The 24,327-nt window shown below is 37.1% G+C and overlaps 1 protein-coding gene across 2 annotated transcripts in view; it reads right to left on the bottom strand.

Moving 5' to 3' along the window:
- Nucleotides 1-24,327, bottom strand: part of frmd4bb (FERM domain containing 4Bb) — a 57,234-nt gene that overhangs the window by 5,114 nt on the left and 27,793 nt on the right. For both annotated transcript variants that reach the window (XM_065286478.1, XM_065286477.2), the window contains exons 6-21: nt 24,194-24,250; nt 24,087-24,109; nt 22,637-22,720; nt 21,323-21,388; nt 21,128-21,185; nt 20,727-20,813; nt 16,105-16,181; nt 15,176-15,314; nt 11,252-11,390; nt 10,924-11,057; nt 6,698-6,814; nt 5,934-6,162; nt 4,051-4,092; nt 3,421-3,550; nt 2,813-2,977; nt 1,974-2,731 (exon numbers count right to left, since the gene is read on the bottom strand). In XM_065286478.1, the coding sequence (XP_065142550.1) occupies nt 1,974-2,731; nt 2,813-2,977; nt 3,421-3,550; nt 4,051-4,092; nt 5,934-6,162; nt 6,698-6,814; nt 10,924-11,057; nt 11,252-11,390; nt 15,176-15,314; nt 16,105-16,181; nt 20,727-20,813; nt 21,128-21,185; nt 21,323-21,388; nt 22,637-22,720; nt 24,087-24,109; nt 24,194-24,250 (2,305 nt within the window). The remainder of the gene's footprint in view (nt 1-1,973; nt 2,732-2,812; nt 2,978-3,420; nt 3,551-4,050; nt 4,093-5,933; nt 6,163-6,697; nt 6,815-10,923; nt 11,058-11,251; nt 11,391-15,175; nt 15,315-16,104; nt 16,182-20,726; nt 20,814-21,127; nt 21,186-21,322; nt 21,389-22,636; nt 22,721-24,086; nt 24,110-24,193; nt 24,251-24,327) is intronic.

Genomic DNA, 24,327 nt, shown 5'->3' with positions numbered 1-24,327 from the left:
TTGTTTAATTAAAATGTTCAGTTTTACAATGTTTTATGCCATACATTTTCTTTGGGGGGCACAAAAGGATGCACCGTATTCGGTGGGGGCCGCATGCTGAAAAAGTTTGAGAACCACTGGCCTAAACAATTATGATTTCTACCATAATCATGCAGCTCTACCATAAGGTATTTTAAATTAAACTTATTCAAAAACTACTGAAAGGGAACAAATTAGTTTGTGTTTTCCCCTATAGTTCAATTTAAAAAAAATGTTATGTCTTAAAAAAGTTTGGGAACCCCTGATATACAAAACACAAGCTAGATTTATCAAGTATGCAGGGGATACAGATGGAAAAATAAAACTCTTTATCTTAAGTTTTATTACTTGGATACTCACTACAGTGTGTCAGAAAATAACAGTGGTGTCAAAAGTATTCATATTCATTACTTAAGTAGAAGTATAAAAGTAATGTAAGGAAAAAAATGTCATTATGGAAAAAAGCCTAGGCCGCGCCTCAGGGGCCTATTGTGCACTACCCTTTCTTCTCAAAAAAACTTTTCTAAAGGCCATAATAACTATAGTGTTATATTAAAATGTTAATGTTAAAAAATTTGGGATGCACTAGGCCAGAGGTAGGCAACGTCAGTCCTGGAGTGCCGATGTCCTGCAGATTTTAGCTCCAACGCTTATAAAACCTTGGCTACCTGTAGTTTCAGTAGATCGAGTTTTAGACCCTGATTAGCTTGTTCAGGCTAGACCTGGAGCTCAACTTTGCAGTGCATTGACACTCCAGGGCCCCTGCACTGTTTTAGCCTCATATATGCCCATACAAACTTTTTAGTACAATGCAAACAAATACATTAAAGCAGTGGTTCTCAAACTGGGGGCCGTGAGATGGTGCCAGGGGCCCCAGTTTTATAATATTTTATAAAATACATTACTTTCTCATAAATTCTGTGTAATTTAACCTAAAAAAAAAAATAAGGGTACTTAACAACAGCAATACATTGTATAATTTAATAAGTTTTGTTTAAATTTTAAGTTTTAGAATGTTTTATGTCATACATTTTCTTTGGAGGGGGCGTGAAGGAATGCACTGTACACAAGGGAGGCCGAGAAAAAAAAAAAAAAAGGTTTGATAACCACTGCATTAAAGAAACATATGTGTATTACTGAGCATTAACACGTGTTACATGGAGAGGAAGATATGATGACTAGTGGCCTATAAGTATTGTAATGGTGCTTAAAGTCAAACTTCAGAGCAGGGCCGCTGCTGGCCAAATGGGGGCCCTAAGAGAACTTTTACAGTAATTCCCTCTGTAGTTAAAAAAACAACAAAATCACACACAACTATAGTATGTGTGAGAATAGAAATATGCTATTGTTAACATTTATAATTGTATTTTGACAGCAACACAAATATGCACATCCGGTGTGCGACCCCCTTAAGAGTTAAGAGTTGTAAATATAACTTCAACGTAAACTATTATTATAACAATATTAGCGTCCACATCACCAGACGATAATGATAAATTTATGCTGATTCACTCATGCGCGCGGCATTTGCGCAAATCACTTGCCTTTAAATGGCATTAACTTTGCATACTGCATATTTCTTGTAATAAAAATGTTTGCAATTTTATACAATGTCACTGAATGTGTAAATATGCTGTTCTTGTTACATTTACACAGCAGGTAACCAGCAGATGTCCACAACACGCTGCGATTGCGTAACTCTACACAAACTAGATTCATGGTTTAATCAAATTTTACCTTTTGCTTTTACGTAGTGAATTTCACAATAACTGCATCAATGCTGGATACCTGAGGTAATTTTATGTTATAGACCTCAGCAATGAGCTTCTTCACTGTCATTTGTTCAAATAGATTTGATTGGCTGTCAATGGATTATCGTTCATCAATTTTTGAATTTTGCTCATTTTGAAAAGATTTGCTTTACGTTTGGAAGAAACCACAGCTACTGTCTGTACCTGAGGAGATGGAGTTAGTTCTGCTGGAGTGACTGAAGGGTGCTGGCAGCGTCTGATAGCCCAGACTATGCTGGGAGCCTCGGTCATACTTGTAGGTATAAACAAGCTGATATCCAGGGTCCTTTTGCTGGCCGGCGCTTCGGTTGTACCATCCCTTCAGGTGCTCTGCCACCAAAGCCTTATACATGTTCTTGGTCAATACGTCATTTAGGGGTCCCTGCCTCCCTCTTGGCGGCCTCACGGTGGCGTACGGGTTCTGGGACAAATTGTCAGACCCCTCGATCCCATAATGCCTGTTCCTGCTACGCCCGTGGTAGCCGTGTGTCGGGTAAGAGGGATTGATGTTATAGTGACCCTCAAGTTCGCTCTCGTAAACGTAAGCTCCGTTAGAACAGGGCTCGTATTCGAAGCTGGGATAACCTGTAACGTAGTACGCGCTTGGTCCGTAGTGATTTTGCTGGTAGCCGTAACAGCCGGAGTTTTGAGGGGCCAGGTTGGGCATGCTGCCCGTATTGCCGTAGATCTCCACTTTGCGGGGGAACCGGTTTTCGTGGTCCAGGACGCGGTAGGGAGCCGAGCAGGGGGGGAAGTAGTCCATGCTGGAATATGACGAGCAGTCGTCCAACACCTCGGTGCTGTTGCTACGGCGAGATGGAGACACCGGGAGTACAGACTTTGATAAGCACGAGTGCAGAACTTGCGCCTGAGATTCCAAACTGCCACTGCGGTGCCGGAAACCACGGACATGACCCTCCGACCTACGGGACACCAATGGATACGTCTTACTCGTCTTATCGTTTCAGTAAAGGGTTGATTGTGATTAGTGCAGGGTGACTTACCTGAGCTGGCTGCTGCTGTAAGCGCTACGGGGCATCACAGGAGTTTGCGGTAAGCTGCGGGGAGCCATCGCCATTCTGGGTAAAGTTTTACATGGACTGCTTTGGGCAGAAAACACCTCTCGGTGAGGATAATAAAGTCCGGCCCCTTGGACCTCATGATCTAATCTGAAAGTGAAACGTCGATTTAAGAGCAGTGAATAATGTGCAATAATTCTAGGTCGTCTTTTAGGCCTCTACTTTTAAGACCAGATGCTTCAGTTATAAAACGCAGCGTAGAAACTGCCCTAAATTTGATCTTACGGTCATGTCTCAAAAGTGTGAACGAATGCATGCACAAAAAACACGCCTATGCTGAATAATTTCAGATCTCGGTCTTTCAGACTTTACGTTCAAATCTAAGATCAAAGCTTCATAAATGAAGCCCCCAGTTTTTAAATTGTGACATTATTTACATGGCAATGCCAAAGAATACATTCTCATTAACATACACGTTCATTTTAGTGCAACAAATACCCTCACTATTATTAAAGTAATCATAATACAATTTCATTTCCTTTATCCAAAAACGAACACTTTTTTCTTTTTTAAAGTGTTTGTGAGCTTCACACCTGTTAGGTGTGTCACTGGCTGGAGATCGTCGATCCGATTCATACTCCAATCCTGAAGAAGACAAAGGAGGACTGAGACACGGTGAACACTGGACGGAGCGAGACCGCGGCCTCTGACTGCTATCAGCGTCTGAATGAAAAACATTGCAGAAAGACATTTGTGACCTGTGATATTTTAAACTGATGCTACAGCACATAAACTCAATGTTAGTTTCGTGTGAACAGGTGTTTGTGACACCTGTGGTATAAGAGAAAGAGTAAAGGGGGTCGCACACCGGACACGCACCTCAGCGCCGTACCGAGTCATGTCTAGCACAACTTGGAGGTATCGTACACTGGAAGTGCACATTTAATAGCGCAAGCTTATTCAGATAGCGTCTATTTCAAAATTGCAAAATATATGTTAGCAGCCAATGTTAATGATTTGGGACAAATATGATGTTACTATGTCAGTGGCACCCTCTGGTGTGACAGGGATTTAAGCAACTTCCTGAGTCGTAGATGGGCGCCGCGGACAGGTGGCACCTGTCGGCCCCAGTATGCGTATACTCATAGAAAACAATCTGTTTGAGCTGCGTGTCTGGTGTGCGACTCCCTTAATGCTGTGAGAAAATGTTCAGATGTTCATACCGTCATCCAGCTGAAGACTGCACTGTGACTGAGACAGTTCATCTATAAAAGAGGAACACATCCATAGGTTTGCTTTGACTCTAGAATATTATTAAAATGTGATTTTCTTTTACTTTAATTAAAAAAGCAAGATTTGGATAGGACATTTTAATGTATCAGCAAAAAACTCCTTACTGCTTTTTTATTATATGAATTTTATTATATGACCTATTATTATAAACATTTATTATACTATTTTTATAAAGATGACTTTGCAAACTGTAACTCATGTCATGAAGTGAAACTGTGTATTAGTGCTGTTTTTGGATAATTCAAATTAATTTCCAATGATATTCATTATTCACAGTGTTTTATAATTGTACATCTCTCTAGCACAAGTATAGTATCTTAATAATATCTAAAATATGACAACACAAAAGATTTTTTGGACATATGAAGGATGAAATACTACTCATAGGGGTGTTTTCCTGGACAGGGATTATCTTAAACCAGGACTAGGCCTTAGTTTACTTAGGAAATATATCTAGTTTTAAAAAATACCCCAAACGACATTTCATAAGTTAAAAAAGGTTCCCTTCATCTAAGAGATATAACATTTTGTTACTCTTCCTAAATTATCTATATATACATACATAAACAAACTAGGCTTGATTCGGTTGTTCTGAAGGTATGTAAAAAAATATATTAATCTGGTCCTTGGGGTCAATATGACTCCAATTGAAAATTAATAGGAAATGCAAAAAAGTCATTTTTTTTCCATTTGTAAAAAAAAAAATCTGTAAATCCAGCATAAATCTGAAAATTTCTGGTCAAAGCTAATTTTTAAAGGGAAAATAATTAGGATTTACCCCCATCTAGTGGTGAAATTGTATTTTGCATTCAAACGAATAGTGCTCTCTAGCGCCTCGCTTTTCCAAATGCGTGTTGCAACTACGGTAGCCGTTATGTACTTGCTGATCTCCTTGTCCGTTTCAGCTGGTTCACGTGTTCTGAATGAAAATGCGTTGTGGAAACACGTTGGTAGGCTAGTACTTTTTGTCCCTCTCTGCTATTGATAATAATAATAATAATTAATTACATTTATATAGCGCTTTTCTGCAGCACTCAAAGCGCTTTACATATGAAAGGAGGAATCTCCTCAACCACCAACAATGTGCTTTTTTACTATTAAAGTTTATCAATACGGCGAAACGACATGGAAGCCTCTTTGGTCTTACCAGTTCAATGTAAGTAAAGAGGAAAAATTCTAAGCTTACAAAGAAAAGTCAGATCACTGGCAGAGGTCATTTGACACCAACAAGGACATATTTATAAATAAAGACATTGATTTTGACTAATAAAACACTTAAAACCCTACGTACTGTCCCTTTAAAATTTTACACCTAACACCTAGATCAATATCCAGAAACAATTTAAATTTAATTTAGATAATCATTTAAAATTAATTTAATTTTAATAATTAATTAATTAAATTCATTTCATTTAAAAAAAAATCTATATTTCACATGCAAGCTAATGGTGTAGTTAAGGATTTTTGTGGTAAATGGGTTCAAAAGTACTTTTACACCTTTATTGTATAGGTGAGAAGTAAAAAAAAGATATATTATTTATTATACAATTATGCTTTCAATTTTGGGGTCATATAGACCCCAAAGGCCAGTGGTGTAAACAGGAAACGGGGACCATTTGAGGGTTAAGATATGTCAGTGCAAGTTGTATTCAGTTTGGACAGCTCTTACATTTATTTGAGTTTAGGACTAGTCTAATCCCTATCCGGGAAACCGCCCCTATATGTACCCCAGATGAACATGAGATTAGCAGAAACTGTCTGTTGACCAAGCGTTGACCAAAATGTAAAGATTAGAAATAGTGATCTGCTCTACCTGCTATGAGTAAAGATGCTCTTTGTGTTGGTTTTTGTCCTTTCTTCAGTCTGTACTGATTCATTTCATCTTCAATCCCCTGCAGTTTTTGCATGGCATCCAGACAGTTCCTCCTCCTCTTCTTCCTCACTAATTTAGAGATGTCTGGGTCAGCGGCGAGCTTCTTGGCTGCCTCCACGATTTTCCGCTGCAGTGCAAAGCAACTCTCCAGATTTCTGAGATATGGATCCTGAAATTAAAAATGATTACAAAATTGTCATTAAAATTGTAATGTTAACCAGTGTCAGGACATTGTGGTGGGACTTATTGAAGGTATTCAATAGCAAATAATTATTCATCTTTATGTCACATTCCCAAATTGACACTTGCTTTTGGTATTCAGAGGCAAGAAGTATTTTGAGAGGATAATTTTCATTGTAGAAAGAACTTTAGTGGATTAAATATTGATATGGCTGTTAGTGCAAGATGATGTCATCAGTATTGGTGATCCTTTTCCCAGACTGTTAAACTTTAATGGTGTGTATCTGCTAAATATTGCACACTATTTTCATCCCCAAACATTACAGGCAACAATATAAAACAACATTTATGTTTGTTCTCAATCAAAAACAAGCTAAAATCTGACATCGGTCAATAAAAATGCATACAATCACGAGTTTAAATTGTCATTATGTTGTTGTTAGATCAGGTCTGGACTGTCCTGTATTAATAAGTGTCTAATGTATGGATTCAGTCCTCTGCTCGTGGCTGTGTTTTACACAAACCTCATTATATGGGAAAAGGTCGTCTAGTTTGAATGTCGTCCCGACTCTCTTCCGAACATGAGGAGGAGTCTCGCCCTTCAAGACAGGATATTCTTTTGGGAGTTTGCCAGTAAGTTCCTATAAACAAAGATTGTATAAAGTAAGTATAAAGAGAATAACGTAAGGAGTATTGTGTCTGTCTGTATCTATTCTCATTACATAGATATACGAAGTGAAGCACAGCCATGTAGAAAATCTGTTCCCTTCATTTTATTCATCATTTGCAATCATTAACCAATGTAATAAGCCTCTGCTTACATTTCTGCATAACCTTAAACATGTTTCACTATGGTGCCCTGCACATGACATGACATGAAATATTTTATCATAGCCACAACTGAGGAATTTGTTATTTGATTGATGCGGGTTTATTCAAGGTTACAAAGCAGACAACACTGAACATTTTTGGAGTATATTTGTCAGTTCATGCTTGTGTGACTGTGGTGGATCTGTACTAAAACCCATACGGCAAAAAAGACATTTCTCGGGCCATTTAAATATACATTTTGTAACTAATATATTTTTGAATTTGGAAATATATTTAGTTTTAACCTTCATATATCAACATATATTTCAAAATGTATTTCAAGGGAAAGCAAATACATTTCTTATTTTACAACCCATAAGGCAAAAATGTATTCATTGCCAAAATGAATTTTTTAAATATGCTAAATACAAGCTGAAATATATTTATATTTTAACTTTTTTTAAAAGGTTATGTTTACAGGTTCGTAACAAAGTTTTTCTTCCAATGCTATGTGAATTTATTTCCTTGGATTGAAATATATAGAAGATTAAATACATATTTTAATGCTTTAAAAAAAAGTATATATATATATATATATATTTTTTTTTTTTTTTTGCTGTATGGGTAACGGCAAAAAAACTATTAACAAAAACGGGCCGGTTTAAATTTGTGTGCAGACCTGCGTCGTAAATCCAACATCAAAACGGACAATGAGTGTGTTTATATGCACAGCATAAGCGAAAAACTATCAAAAATCTGCTTATTATAGAAACCTTTTTTATGCGTTTACATGCAAATCAATAAGCCAGCTATGCAGAAAACATGGGATTTGAAGTTTCTCGCAGGCAGCGTGTCACCGCTTATAGTATATATAGTCGTACATAAGCCGATGGGAAATCTGTCTAAAGCTATACTGTTGTATCTCTTCTCAGGTCTGCAGAACATGTATAACATGAACTTTTAATTTGCAGTTTATCTGGCAACTGCTCCAGTCGAGTGCACTCAGTGCAGACTTTTATGTCTAAAAATATTAACACAAAAATCTGATCTTTCATGTCTATATTGAGAACAACCAAAAACCTCATAGTGCTTGTGGAAAAAGTATGTGAACCCTTAAGTTAATGACCTCAAAAAGCTAATTGGAGTCAGGTTTTAGCACAGATTAAGATAATACGTTTGGAGGTGTGGACTACAGCTACTTTGACTCATAAAATCCCATTCAACTTTTGGAGTTTGCCCTGCACAAGAAGAACAAGCTTATGTGAACCTTGCCTTACGATCAAGAATTGTTGCTTTACATAATAAATGAAAAGGGTTAAAAAGTTATTTCAAAGACTTTAGAAATTATCCAGTCTAGGGGTGTGCATTGGCACTGCCCTCACAATTCAATTCAATTACGATTCACCAGGTAACGATTCAATTCAATTCGATTCTACGATGCATTGCGAAGCATCAGAATTCTACTGTACACAACAAGGCACATTTTTAATAAGTCAAGTAGTAAACTCAAGTGCAACTATTCTCAACAAAAACGAAAGCTGACCAGGGCTCGCAAAATTTTTAAATCCCTGGTAGCCCTTCGGGCAGACACTCTTTAATTTTTGGTAGCCCGAAATGAATATAAGTAGCCAGAATAAAAAAATACACTGTTTAATGTAGAATATTGATAAATCCTGGATTTCCATGTAAGCCAAATATTCCTGCCCATCCCAGCAAACAATTCGGTTCCCAAAACGTTCCCCTATTTTCCAAGGTTTTTGATTAGCCAGGAATGTTTTCTTTAAGAAAATAAACATTCCCCTAATGTTATTTTTAGGTTATTTTAACGTTCCCCTAACGTTAGAATAATTTAATTGTTATATTACTGAAATATTATATGAATGTATTATAATACAGGTTATTTTTTATAAAAAATACCTCAACACATCACACATTGTATTTAGATAACATGGTATTTTATCAAATATATAAACAACCAGTGACTTTAACACAATATAGAAGACTTAAAGCAGATATTTATTAAAAAGGAATAAACATAATTCCCTTTATGTTCCCCTAATGTTAGACTCTGAGGTAAAACGAAATGACAAACACACATTCTATTCGCTTTAGGTAAACATATCTTACCACTGCTGTTTAGTCACCTATCAGCTTGTAACATCATACAACATCAATAGCCTAGACGTAAATCACTCAAACATATTTTCCTTCTCACATATTTAAGTTACTAACTGAAGAAAGAAAAAAAATACGATAAAACAATGTTAGTCTATGAGGTAAAAATGAAATGATGTTATTTTATTAAATGACTTGAGTTCGCGCAAGCAGGTGCTCGTGAAGAATCTAGCCGGTAGAAGCGCGTGCAGAGGGTCGCGCGCATATATCAGACGTGCACATTAGAGGATGAGTTTATTTATGCTTTCACTTCATTTCCTGACAGTTTCACTTGGTACGTGAGGATAATGACTGACAAGAGGACACATTCAAAAATTATTTCCTCCCCAAGATAGCCCCACAGGCAGGGTGGAGATACATTTTGGTACCCCGACAGGAATTCACAATAGAAACGAGACGTCGGGCTGGCGATTTTGCGAGCCCTGCCCGAGATGAGAATTTTACACACAGCGTAAGTCTTGTTCCCCATTAACTTCATAGAATCCGAAATGTGCCCATATGTCCACTTTCCATGGAAAAGGGTGCGTTTTTATTTACCCGTCTATCACGGTCATCTCCAGAAAATAAACAGTGACATAATCGATTATGGCATTTGCTGCATCGATGCTGAATCGTGCATGTGTGCATTGCGATGCATTGCCGAATCGATTATTGTTGACACCCCTAATCCAGTCTACAGATAGGCAAACAATCTACAAATGGAGACGCTTTAGAACTTTGGGTTGCTACTCTACCAAGAAGTGGGCACCCAGTCAAAATGACACCAAGAGTACAACGAAGACTCATCAATGAGGTAAAGAAACAACCCTGAATAACAGCAAAGGTTTGAAGACATCACGGGAACTTGCTAACATCTCTGTTTATGAGTCTACAATACGTAAAACACTTAACAAGCAGGGGATCCACGCAGGACACAACGAAGGAAGCCACTGCTTACTAAAAGAAGATTGCTGCACACCTGAAGTTTGCAAAAGAGCACATCGACACCCCACAGCGGTATTGGCGAAATGATTTGTGGACTGATGATACTAAGATTGAACTATTTGGAAGGGCACAGCAAAGCATCATGAAAACATCATTCCAGCTGTAAAGTATGGTTGAGGAAACATCATGATTTGGGCCTGATTTGTGGCATCAGAGCTTGGCCAGCTTCGCAATCATTGAGGGAAAGATAAATTCCCAAATATATCAGACAAATCTTCAGGATAATGTGAGAATGTCTGTACGTCAGCTGAAACTGTGTAGAAGGTGGGTAATGCAACAAGACAAAGACCCAAAACACAGGAGAAAGTACACAACAGAATGGCTTCAGAAAAACAAAATCCACCCTTTGGAGTGACCAAGTCACAGCCCAGAGCTCAACGCAATAGAGATGCGATGGATTGACATGAAGAGGTCCATACACATAAAAAACATGACGGGCTAAAGCAGTTCTGCCAGGAAGAATGGGCTACAATTCCTCCTCAACAATGTGCAGGTCTGATCCACAGCTACAGGAAGCACCCCGAATGCTGCCAATGAGTGGGTCTACCAGTTATTAATTTTAAGGGTTCACTTACTTTTTCCACTGCCATTTTGAATGTTGAATAAGTGTGTTCAATAAAGACATTAAAGATCAGAATTCCCAAAAGGTTCACATAATTTTTCTTGCCACCGTATTTTAGGTTATGTAGAAATGTAGGCAGAGGTACTTATGGTGAGCGAGCTCCAGTATTCTAGACAGTCATGTGTTGTAGATTATTTAGACTTTTATAAAGGCTCTTACAGCTTCTCGCAGACAGATTTCCTTCAGTTCAGAGAGTTTCTGATCGAGCGTATCCTGGATTTCTCTCTCTTTCTTTCTCAGCTCTGCGAGTTTCTCTTTCTTCTGATCATCGTTCATTTCTGAGTCAGCTGAACCTAAGAAATAATGACCATGGGATCCCAGTGTGGGTGTGTGAATGAAATTGCAGGTAATAAAAGATAATATCATGTTTACTCTGAGACTATAAACACTAGACTGTTACAGGTACAGTGTCATTACAGTGAGTCTGAAGGTGAGGCTTAAAATAAACAAAGAAATAATGAGAGTCATGAGAAGATACCTGACGTACCTGTCGACACAAGACTTCCATTACTCGCCATGATGAGTTGATTTTTCACTCCTGCGCTCAGTTTGTTCATCTTTGATGCTCCGTTCTCAGTCAGATCGGCTGCGATATCTCCCAAACTTCTGGCTGTGGTGATTTTTGACTGTAAATTCATATAGTGAGGAAACAAATTACAACCTTTTCACAGATTCCAGTTATTTCATAGCTTTTTTATTTACATTTATTTACATACGTTTTATTTAAGAAAAATAGCCTCAGATGTTTCTGCTTAATTTCCTTCAGAATAAAAAAATAAAAACACATGAAAATATTGTTGCTAAATAAAGAGTGAAGAGATGCAGAATGACTGAAGATAACATAGCTTAGATAATCCTGTTAGACTTTAATAAGAAATGTTTGGATACAGGAGTGAAATCTCTAACCGCTGACCACAGTCTTTGTGCACAGAGGTTGATGAGATCTCTTCAGAAATGTTAGTTGGTAATGTGTATTAATAACTTGGTTAAATATTGCCTTAGCAGCAAAAGGTTTTGGGTTTAATTCCCAGTAAACACACAGACTGATCAAATCTATAGCTTGTAATGCACTAGAAGTTTACATAAAAAAATACATAAATCCTAAATACAAAAATGCTGACTTTATTCAATAGTGTCCATTTAATGACTTCGATTAAAATAATAATATGATCTTTCTTTTCTGTGGGTAACAAGCTGATATTTGTTTCATCACTGTTTTCAGCAGATAGATTTCAATTATCAATAGATTTATTATTTTATTACGTATAATATTTTTTTAAGATAAGAAATAAGGGACTGTCAAATAAGAGTCTATAGCTGGAAAACACAGTGATATTATAGAAACACATACACATGGATTGGCCAATCGGTAGGAACCGGGAGGTGTGCTGGTCTGTTTTTTGGCAGCGAGGGCCGGTGTTGTCATGCCTTTGGGTTGAAATATGGTTTCTGTTCGATGCTCTGCACTCACACCAGCCCCACTTGTGTAATTTGCGGGTGGGAGTTCAAGATCGCCCCACCACTTTATGCCCAAGTCCATTGTATCCTGACCACTTATTGGAAGAAATTTTAAAATAATTTTTGCGGTACGTTATAGGGCTGCTTAATAATCAGCCGTAATTTAATTGTGAGACCAGGATTTCGCGCAGCACTTTGCAGTTCGGGTGGCCCGCCTAAGCTGGGAAACCCTACCGCCTTAACTAGGTCATCCAAAAAAATAATAATTTCGCTGCACAAAGGCCGTCAAGTGCATCTCAGAGAATAGCGTGGACGCGCTTCACACCACGAGCGTGCACACGCACCACACGGCCAAAATAAGATAAAGACGTGGTCCTTCATGTCTGGAGGATAGCCCAGTTGATAAAACACGTCCATGAGAACTGTAAGTGGACTTATGTTTTGGGGTTATTTAAGCCTGTTATTGTATTCGTCTATAGTTCTTGCAAATTTAAAGTTAGCTGGTGATTTTGTTGCTAGCTAGGTTTCACGTGCCTGTTTAGATATAATTGTTGAGTGCTCTTGCTCACTTTATTTATGTGCATTATTTACATGCTACAGTAGTTACACTCCTTTAAGATAATGTCATTAATAGTGGGAAATAATCAGTTTTTGCAATTTTTGCGCTATCTATCATCATTCAACAGACGTTCTACAACATCTGCTTTAGTTTGTCTTTATTAACCCTTTAGTTTCACTTCATCATGCAGCTATTCTCATTAGAAGTATCTGTTAAAAACATTTAATTCATTAATAATCTAGTATGTGTTCATTTTCTGTCATAGTTTCTTCAAAATGAAGTTTTATTTGAGTGTTTTAAATAAAAATATTTTTATTTTCATCATGACACATACACCCCTTTGATTGCCACACCCCCGGACACAACCACCCGCCCAAACCTACCACCTTAACAAACACATTTTCTGCGGGAAACCCTGCACCCCTAGTAGGTTAAAGTCCATTAACATATAAAATGCATGGAAAACGTGGGACGGGCCACTTTTTCTGCTTTCCAAAGCACTCACCGTCTGCATTTAAATAAACTTGAGAGTGACATGATGCGAACGGCCCTTAAAAGGATCTACAAATCGTAATTCTTTAAATTCTAAGCATAAATGTAACAAACAGTCAGCATTTCACTGCACTCTTTTGTAATCTAGGAATCATCATTATTGTCTATTGAAAGAGTAACAAAAATCTATTTGATGCAAAATGCAGTGGCGACTGGTGACTTCTTTTTCGAGGGCGCTCAATGTGAAGTTCGTCACAACATGTATGTAGCCCGTCATGTGTGTGGTTTGTCATTTCAAAATATGTGTTCTGCGCGTAGAGTGATCATATGTGCATCACGTGTCTTGTCAAAATAAGTTCCTGCTGCAGAAGCGTCTAAAGAGTTTATGATAAAAGAGACGCTTGTGTTTGCCAGATACTCACATAATCTCATGTGTAATCACAGTTTAGTGTTAAGTAAGTGTCTTGCGTGTATATTGTAAACGTGAACGTCTCACTTATCATAAACGATTTTGATGCGTGTACAGAAGGCACTTATTTTAACAAAACAACTGATGCACATAGGATCTCTCGACGTGCAGAACACATATTTTGAAAACACAAGCAACACACCTGACACTTTAAACACATATTTTTTAGATTTGCGCCCCTCGGATGAGCAGTCAAGAGTGTTAAACTGGCAAAATCTTAATTTTAAGTTTCGTATGAATATGATGTTTTCTCAAGTGAAAAGTAATTGGGAGGCTTTTATATATTTGTAATTTTTTGACTAAAATTAGGCTACTTTATGTTTTTGGAAATTAAGGATTTTAATTTTTCCATCCGTTTCCCCTGCATACTTGATAAATGTTGCTTGTAAATTGTATATATTTTGAATAATCAAAATAGAAATATAGGGAAAAAGACAAAAACGCATTTGTCCCCCTTTAGTAGTTTTTGAACAAATTTAATTGAATAATATTAAAATACCTATGGTAGGGCTGCACGATTAAAATCAGAATTGTTTAGGCTCCTGTATTTGCACTGAATTTAGAATTATATTTTTTACACACACCTACACACACCTGTTTGTTTTGTTGTGATTTTGTAGTGATCTAACCAGACTATGGGTGTAGAAGGGTGTAGAAAGGATTATGAAATGTTTCATTAATTAGGAATGATGTTGACGCCTGCAACTAAATTCTGTTCAAATCCCAAACCATTTTGTTGCATTTATGTACTGTACAGTAAATAATCTAAAACCAGTAATGGCTATTATAAACTTTCACTTTAACCAAAAGTGAAGCTGTAGCGTGGTAGGAGAACTGATCCTTCCGGCAAAGTCTGGTTTCTTAAAATACTTTTTCTCAACAAGTGCAGTTTTGGTTCCTTGCTGCTATCGCCGTGTCTGCTTACTGAGATAATGCTGACATTAGCTTAACTAATATAGCTTTTATTTTAATGGTCCGGCTAAAATCTTGAAACTGTATAAATTTTGTAGGTGTGTGGTGCACATAATCATGTTGATATAATCTCTCTATGCTTTTTACACCACTTCTCATGTTGTTGCAAATGCTATATGTAATGTAATGCTCCCATATAATTTTTTCTCTTCTTTTAAGAGCAATTTCCATTTTAATATGAAAAGGCATGTTTACTTTAATATGATTCCTGTTATTTATCATTGATAGTCGTAGAAAAAGTACATATTTTATTAGATTATGATCAATCTATGAGGACAATACAAATGTGCAATAATACTACATATTCTTCTCTATAATACATATTTAATAACTTTCCTGTTTTTATTTAAAGCTGCTTTGAAACAATGCAACATTGCAAAAAGCGCTAAATAACTAAATTTGACTTGACTTGAGTTAGACCTGTATATTATAAGAGTTAATAAATAATAGTTGTGACTTACTTTAGTCTGTTTTCTGTTCAGGTAGAACTGATGTTGACTGATAGCCATGATCCATATGGTTTTGATTAATGAGTGACTGGCATACCAGGTGTGGATCACCAGTCCTGTCTGGCCAAATGTACGTTTAGTCACTGCTCGCCTGCGTGACACACAAACATGGTCACATATTAAACACTACTGCTGTTTTATACAATTATATCATGTTTTCTACACACCCAGTCAAAACAACCAACAGTCGTGTTTATCTTCCACATGCATGCATAATTGTGACCCCGCCTGTGAAAACCTGTCTATAGTCATTTACATTTTTAAGATAAAGTCATCGATATAAAGTAAAGTACATTTGATGAAAATATCACCTTGATATCTGTAATACTGGGCGAGTAAGGCCATGTCAAAGATTTGATCAATTTCGGTCTCAGAAAATCATGTTTTTTTTTTTGGAATTTCCAATTTAAAACAAGCTTACATTTATTACTGCAACACAACTGAATTGTTGTTTTTGTTGTTGTTGTTTTTTTCAGGTTTTCATCATTATTTGCTCCAGAACATCGATCCAAATACATTCAGATAAATGCTTCTAAAAAGTTGTAAAGAAATCCATATGTAGCCACAATATTCATTTGTCTAGAAAAATGAATTCTGTAGAAATTCAGTCACCGCTGTCCAGATGTTAAATTGGTCGTGTACATTTACAGACAGATTTCAGAATATTAAAAATGACCTACTGTCAGCCCAACATATCATTTATAATAAAGACGTTCTTCATCAACATCATTACTATCAAAATGAACCATATGAGCAAGAATCCTTACAGCTATTACTCAACTCTATAACATAAACATTATTACATACAATACATGTACTGTAATGCTGACTGGTTTTTTCACACACTAATCTAATATTTTAATTTAAAAAAAGCTTCTTACCTGTGCGGATCATTTACCTCCACAGCAAACTTCCTCTCTCTGAAGTATAAATTCTCCAGCTGTTTCCACTGAAAGAGCTAAGAGATAAAAACACAAGCACATACTGTACTGCCGTACAAAGGCTAAGTGCAGTAACTATGCAAACACTGAAACCGAGAAAAATGCCCTTAAAGTTTTTTACACCAGCCAGTCAAACATGTTTCTGCAATTTTGTCACATACGTTTCTCTGAAATGGGACAAAATTGAACCAGGAGACCAACAGATCTCACAAAGCCCATTTCAACCCTTAAATCAATTTTGACCAAATGCGTAGTTACTGCGCTTTGGCTTCGTAGGGCAGTGTAGGTTTCTGACTACACCTCAACTCAATGTGACTCACAACATCTCACTGACACGCAAACTCTATCCACGCTTCATTTATATATTTAATTTTCAACAGCTTTTAAGAACCGAGCTGTGTGCTGACCCAGTATAACACAAAACATCTAAATGTACTGTACTACCAGCATCTCCTTTCCATTTAATCACAATCAGAAAGGCATTTAAATAATATTACCTGAATAAAACCAATTCATTTACATCATTTTAATCCATATAATGAATGTATGCATTGTTGTTGCACAAAAAGATGCTACCATAACATAGGCTATACATAATAACACACACACATTCTCCTCCGATGTGTTACCATGAACATTCTGCACTTTTAAATTGAATTATTTAGCTCTCAGAGCTTCTTACCGGTAGTTGAAAAGGTTAAGTCCTGTGGTTAATCAAATCCTGTGGTACATTATGTTATGATCTACTCACTGTTCCTGGCGTGTCTCTTCAGGTTTCTACAAACCTTCAGGCCCAACCTCACTGCTTATGACCTCACTCACATGCCAATATAACTCCTCACATCTCACTCTCACTCTCTCTCTCTCTCTCTCTCGCTCTCTTTCTCTCTCTCTGGGGTGGATCACTCTCACTGCACCCTGCAGGAGGATCAACTCATCTCCACTGACACCTGAACTATTAGTTTAGTAAAATCTCATTATGTGTTACATAATAGTTATGTTATCTAAATATATATGTGGTGCTTTTGTGAATTATGCAGGTTTGATTCTGGCCTACAACATTTTCACCCTAATAATTTACATTAATGTTAACGTAAGGAATCATTCATGATGGGCCGTTGAATTATTCGAAAAGAATGCACGTCCTATTTTTAAATCATTTAAAGGAAATTATTACGCTAAAGCCGCCTTTCCACTGCACACGACATACGGAAACGACAGTCGGAGTTCTCCCCCTAGTGGCAGTCGAAATGAAGTTTCAGTTTTATCGTATATGGTAGATAAGCTCATTACAGCGCAAGAGGCTTCATTCTAAGGTTTACCATGGTGGAAAAAATAAATTAAAGTAAATGAATGAAACAATAAACAGCTATGCATATATGACAAAGTTTGCCAATATTTTTGGAGAGAACATATAAAGACAAGATTAAAATAACAACGTACACAAATTAAATTAATAATGTATTTATTATCAGTAATCAAAAGGTTTTTTTTAAGGATTCAAGTGTTACAACAAAAAGGAATAATCATTTTCAACTCACACACAGTTTGTGATTGGAATAAAATGAAATACATCACTTCTGGTCTGCATATCGCATGCGGTTTAGTCGCGCAAGTTCAAATTTTTTAACGGATCCAACGCTCAAAACGGATCCGATATTTACGCATCCGCATGCAGATGGTCGGCACCTCACGCAACCCCTTTGCGACTCTCCATAGGAAATGAATGACTTCCGGCTTATTGGCCGTCGTTTGTCGTGTGCAGTGGAAAGGCGGCTTAACAGAAGCTTTCAGCAGTAACAACATAAACAAGCGGCTTTTGTGGTCCTCACGTAACTTCTTTACTTCGTAAACTCCGCTAAGAATAAATAACAACAAAGTCCTTTTAAAGTAGTTTATTTATATAAAAAGCTAAATTAACAACACATAGATTAGCTAGGAAACCCAAACATTTGTTATTTCGCCGAGGTAATTGTTCAAGAATTCAGCTTAGCAACTAGTCAGACGATTAAACAAACAGATACCGGAAGTAAAGATCCGACCAAAGGTGTAATCGCATCACCGCACGTGCGTCCGATGAAACGGTCTATACAGAAGTTACCACAGACATCGCTCTGGTGATTATTTTAAGACATTTGGCAGGCCAGGTGTGCATTTATCGAAAAATAAAGCATATCAGAAGCATATCAGAGGCCTGTGGTATAAATGTGTTTATTAAAATTGAGAAGAGCAATTCCTGATGTGAGCTATTCAAAAAATGACTAAAGATGGGGACACACCTAATGATTTTTGCATAGATTATGAATGTAATTTGATCATAGCGACTGATCACGCCTAGTCTTTTCCAGTTGTGCCCAGTCTTTGTTTATGATCACAGATAAAAATCATTTATGCAAGAAACACTCTTCAACCTCCTAAAACCCGAGCTTTGGTTTTCAGATTTCTACAAGCTATTTTGGGGTTAGGAAGAACCAATTAATATAATAGCCAAATATTTTTCTTTGAACATGAAGCAGTGTAATTGTCCACGTTTGTGAACAACAGGTTCCAGTTACACAGAATTAAAGGGATAGTTCATCCTAAAATGAAAATTCAGTCATCATTTAGTCACTCTCATATTGTTACAAACCTGTATGATTTCATTGTTCTCATGAACACAAAGGAAGATATTTTGAGAAATATTTGTAACCAAACCGTTCATGCACTCTTTTTTCCTACTATGGAAGTGAATTGGGTCCACGAACGGTTTGGTTACGAATATTTCTCAAAATATCTTCCTTTGTATTCATCGGAACAATGAAATTTATACAGGTTTGTCACAACATGAGAGTGAGTAAATGATGGCGGAATTTTTATTTTTGGATGAACTATCCCTTTAAGTATTATGGTGCAAAAAAAAGGTCTTAGGAGTTTAAGTATGTTGGGTACAATCTTAAAATGTTTCAGCAAGTTGTTAGGTGTGTCCTCAGTATAAATATTTTACATTCAGAAGCTCACAGTACAGGATTTTCCGCCTGAATGTCTCCAGACCCCCCGCCACCAATAATCTAAGTGAAAATTAGGTCCTTGACCTCAATCGGTTCTGTTGTCCGGCTCAGACTATCATGTAATGTGTGACGTTTACAGATCAAATCTAACACCTCCAGAATGCCCGATCATATTGAAAATGTTTTTGATATTTAGGATTTTATATGAGGATGATTACTTTCACAATAGACAGAGAAATGCTTGACGAATAATGCATCTGCATACTGTATGAAAACATAACTTGATTGTTCAGTCAAAAACAAAAGCTGGAAAAAATCACCTCAGTTTTAAACAAACTGGGTGAGTGTAGAAAGCTGATAATGTACTAGCTAGCAAACGTATACATTAAAAATAATAATGAATGTGTCTCTATAGAAGGTATGCACGTGACATGACTGCAGTTACGCCCACTGAGTTGCAAAAAGTCTGAGCGACAGCATTAGCATAGCGTGAAAACGCGTCTAAAATGGGAAGAGTAGTTGTGTGATCGACTGTGCTAACAGATTCAACAAAAATTGGGAGCGGGCTTTTTTCAGACTGCAAAAAACACTAAAAGGAGAAGTAATTCAGTAGCAGTAGCCATATGTCAGGTATGTAAAATTTTGGTATAAAAATACACCAGTGAATACTCTTATTCTGTGTAATTGCAAAGTTTTGTCAATTAAAAAAACATCCATTAAGATGAACCTTGAACTCTACAAAGGGGGGATGGTTTAATATTGTTAGGCAAGACAAACATATATGTCAGGAAAAGCAATGTCGGGCCATATGCCAATGTCCACAGACTACTGGTTGTTTGGCAAGTTATTAGGGTCACCGTTAAGGCCAACTAAATAAAATTTAAGCTGATATAGTCAGTTTTACTGCCGTTTTTGCAGCAGCCACTATGAAAACCAGCCATTTTGTTTTGCCACTCAACACGGCGAGCTCTGCCGCGAAGTGACGTCGGTGCATACAATCTATATGCTATACGATTTATCTGTGAGGTGACATGAAACGATTCCTTTGTAACAATACTCTTAAAATAATCCTGTAGTGTGTGATTCCCCATGGTTTTCAAATCTTGTAGTGTAAGCATGTTTAAGATTTAAGAGAAAAATCATAATCAGCCAGGAATGGATTAAAAAAATCCTGTAACGTGAGCCCAACCTAAGCATTCACAAACTTTTCCTGACAGCATGTTTGTGTGTGTTGTGTGCAGACGTCAGGTGTCAGGTGGTCTCTGGTTGAGTGCTGCTAATGATGATGTCAGGAGTACAATGTGTAAAGTATCTCTGTGTTACATAACGCTTTATCCAGACATCCTGTACAGACTGAATATAACATCTCATTTTTTCATATTGTGGTGATCTATATCTGATTGGGTTAATGACGAACTCTATATGTTGCATCACATTAGATTTCCTGCTAATTGACTGACGTGCAAATAAATTGTGTAAGCAAGTTTTGACTCGCCACAAGTCACATGAGAATACTGAGCTCGACATGATGGCAAATATTTGTACAGTACCCGGAGATAAGAAACCACAGCATACCTTTCGAGGCTTTACTTTGTCTTGTTGGTCATATTGCCCAATGCCTTTATAGCTGATACCCAGCCACCAGGGAATGCCTTGCTTATCCTATAAGAAAATAAATGGTTATTTCAGTATATTAACTCTTTATCCATCGATTGGATGGTTTTGATGCTGCTGCTATGATGCATCGTTGGAGAAACTAACTAGTAACCTTGTAACCTTGTTGCACATCCGTTGGCGGAATCACATTGGTTCAACAACATAGTTAATGACATCACATACATGGTAAAGTGATAATGTCCACTAATTACTCAGTTCAAGATCGAATTAATTTCATTGCTTATTGCTGTAAATTGATTATTGCTGAAATGCTTTTGTTTATTGGTCAGATCTTCATCCAGTATGGTTATGTGTTTTACCTTGACTTCATAATAATGTACCCCATATGTCGGCAAGGACTCCACAAGGGTCAAATACCTGAAACAAAGGTAATGATCAATTATGCGATCGATGTTTGATGGCATCCTAATGTTCTTTCAGTAGACAGGAGTTAAGCAGCCAATCATAAATCAGGCTCACCCCCCGAGACGAATGATTGTTTATGTGATACTCACTGCACAATGGCCTGTCCTCTAGAGAGTCCTTTCAACAGCTTGTAGTTCTCAATAACACGCTCTTCACTGCAAAAGAGAAAGCTGATGAAACCTACGGAGCCGAGGATTAAATCCTGCTCCTCCCCCCGACCCCATCCGAATCTCAGTGTGTCAGCATATAGAGGAAGAGGAAGCACAGATCATAAACCATAAACCTCTCATAAATGGCTTATGAATGCAGCCTCAGTATTCTTTAATGACAGACCTGACTGCAGAACATCAGCCAGAGAAACAATAAAAACACATCCACAAACTAATCACAAAACACATTTCTTTATAGAGTATACTGCATATGTGGTATGTATCCTGCAGTATTGTTTGTCATATTGTTATTTCTTTATTGATCTGATCAATGTTATTTCGCTCATCTGATAACCAAACAAATTAAACCACCGGACGACACTTCAAGTCCATGGCTGCGTCCGAAATCATATACTGTGACAGTAGGTACTGTATTATATGAAGTTAGTCGTTAACTGGAATAACGTTAAACTAGCGCAATTTAACCGCAAGTGACAGCTGTTTAATATATGTATTTGCATTTAACTCTTTCCCCGCCATTGATGAGTTATCTTGTCAATTAAGAGAAAACTTTTGCATGAAAAAAACATGTTCCTGATGAGTTTTTAAGGTAATCTGTAATACCGCACTTTACCCGTAAATTACCCAATTTATTAAAAAAACTGAAGCAAAAAAGTTTTATTTATTTTACACTCCGTGTATGTTTTGATAATCGTTCTGAATCTGAGCTCTAACAGAATTTCTTCAAAAATATAGATAGCATGAAACATGTTTTTCCCCTTTTTGGTTGTTTGTTTGTTTATTGTTTTGTTTTTTTGAAAGCAGAGGGTCTGTTCTTTCATTTGATATATTTGTATGTTTATATATTTTTAGAAGAAAAATTTCCTTGATGGCATTTTGTGAAACTTTTGTAAAAATCACAAAAAATGCTGACGGCAACTTTTCAAAAAAAGGCTGGGGGGAATGAGTTAAATAGAGCTGTGTTACCTCTTTCAGCATGTTTTAATAAAACAACCATCTCCTTTTTCTTCGTTGAATCACGGGACAGCAAAGTGTCCATCGAATAAACACTTTGGGATCTTGCCAGAAGTAGCAGAACATCTGGGTACCTTCCGCCTACTGCTTTTCAAATCCTATGAATTCGAACAAACTACTTGCCTTGCCTACTGCTATTTGCCTAATATATATTCTGAAAGAAGGCGGTTTCGGACGCAGCCTAGGTGTGTGTTTGATCTGAAGTAGTGTGTACTTTACCAGTATGCTAGTGATGGATGCTCCTTCAGTACTTTAGTGGGCAGGGTTGGAAGTTTCTTCAGATCTGCTCTGGTGTTTTCATCACTGCAATTAAAACCAGTATACTTCAATATACAGCACCTTTAACATTATTAACATGATATGTCCACATGGCATTACATAGTCACATGGTAAACTTAATCAGATAATCAGATGCAAAGATGTAAGATCACTTTCACACATCACAGATGAAGGGTTAAAATACAGTTTAAAGTTTTAATCTAAGATTTTTTAATCTGTGTTTAAATTTAAGTGGTGCAACACAACTCAAATTAGAATTAAACGGAGATCAACAAACCTAAAGGTAGGGTAACACATTTTGAAAAATGTTAACGGTAGCCAACTAGCAATGAAATCACGATCCCACCCTCCATTCAAATCGCCATCCAAAGTCACGCCTCTTTCAAAAAACATGAACACGCACAGATCAGACGGTCACATCTCATGTCTCATTCACCAGTGAAAAAACTATGCAGTACAAAGTGAATAACACTTCCAAAATAACCAACATAAACAACTGGTTTACATCAGAATTAGTTAAAGCACTCTTTCGGATGTGTAGACGTAGATACTATATTGTTACGCTAATCCGTAAACGAACACAAATTTCATAAGCAACACAATGTTTCATCAAAGTAGAATATCTGAATCCATCTCAATACAAACATTGCGTAGCTACCTTACCAACATAAACAGTGCAACGACCCTTTCAGACCCTTTGCCTCCTGCAGCTATTTGCATCTCGTGGTAAAGCAGTAAAGTTACCGATGTTAATTTGGGTTTTTGCTCTTTGCTGATCCAGGCAGTTTTTGCTGTGGTTGTTTTAAAAGATGTCTTTCGTTTTGTTGTCAATTCAGCAGAAAAGTTTGCCATTCTCGCTGTTTACAGACAGGAGGTGAGCGCACGTGAACGCACCGTATGGCGTCTGCGTGAACAGGCTGCACAGTGGCATTCAAATTAGGCTTACGTATGAGGGACAAAAAAGACAACGTCCGTTCAGACCGAGATCTATGATTGGTTGAAAATGTTTTGGTCCTACGCCTTTCACAGATGACATAAATTTCTACAAATACATTATAACAACTTAACATAGTGATTGCTATCAGGATGTGAGGAGACTTTTAACCAGCATAACTAAAAATGTTTCTGGATCAAATCAGATAACCTGCGTTTAATCCTTGTTGGTGCAACCCTATGCCATGGTTGCAGTGTTCCTTTGTGTGTTTGGAGGAGTTGTGGCTTTGGACGCCGATTTGCATGGATGGTGGGATCGTGATTTCAGTGCTAGCAGGCTACATTTAGCACTTTTCAAAATCAGCTACACCGCCTAATATAACCATGGCCTAATCCTGGCTTAATCTAAGCCTTGTCTGTGAAACTGGGCCTTATTGTTTAAAAACTAGATTCTTACCTTGTATAATCTCCTTTAGACTCCTGTAAGACAAATGATTATGAATGTGTGCATATTTAAGATAGTGTAACACTGATGTTTGATATATAAACTTGTGAAAGTCGTACCTGTAACGCATGAGCAGCTAATTTAAAAACCAGCTCGCTCTCAACCTCTATATCACCCTGTAGATACAATTACAATCAAATCAATGTTGTTTACTATCACAGACAAATGGGTGATTCTTGCAAAATCAGACTTA

The sequence above is a fragment of the Paramisgurnus dabryanus genome, chromosome 21 (assembly GCF_030506205.2).
Source record: "Paramisgurnus dabryanus chromosome 21, PD_genome_1.1, whole genome shotgun sequence".
NCBI lineage: Eukaryota > Metazoa > Chordata > Actinopteri > Cypriniformes > Cobitidae > Paramisgurnus > Paramisgurnus dabryanus.
This window is presented reverse-complemented; position numbering and strand designations above follow the sequence as displayed.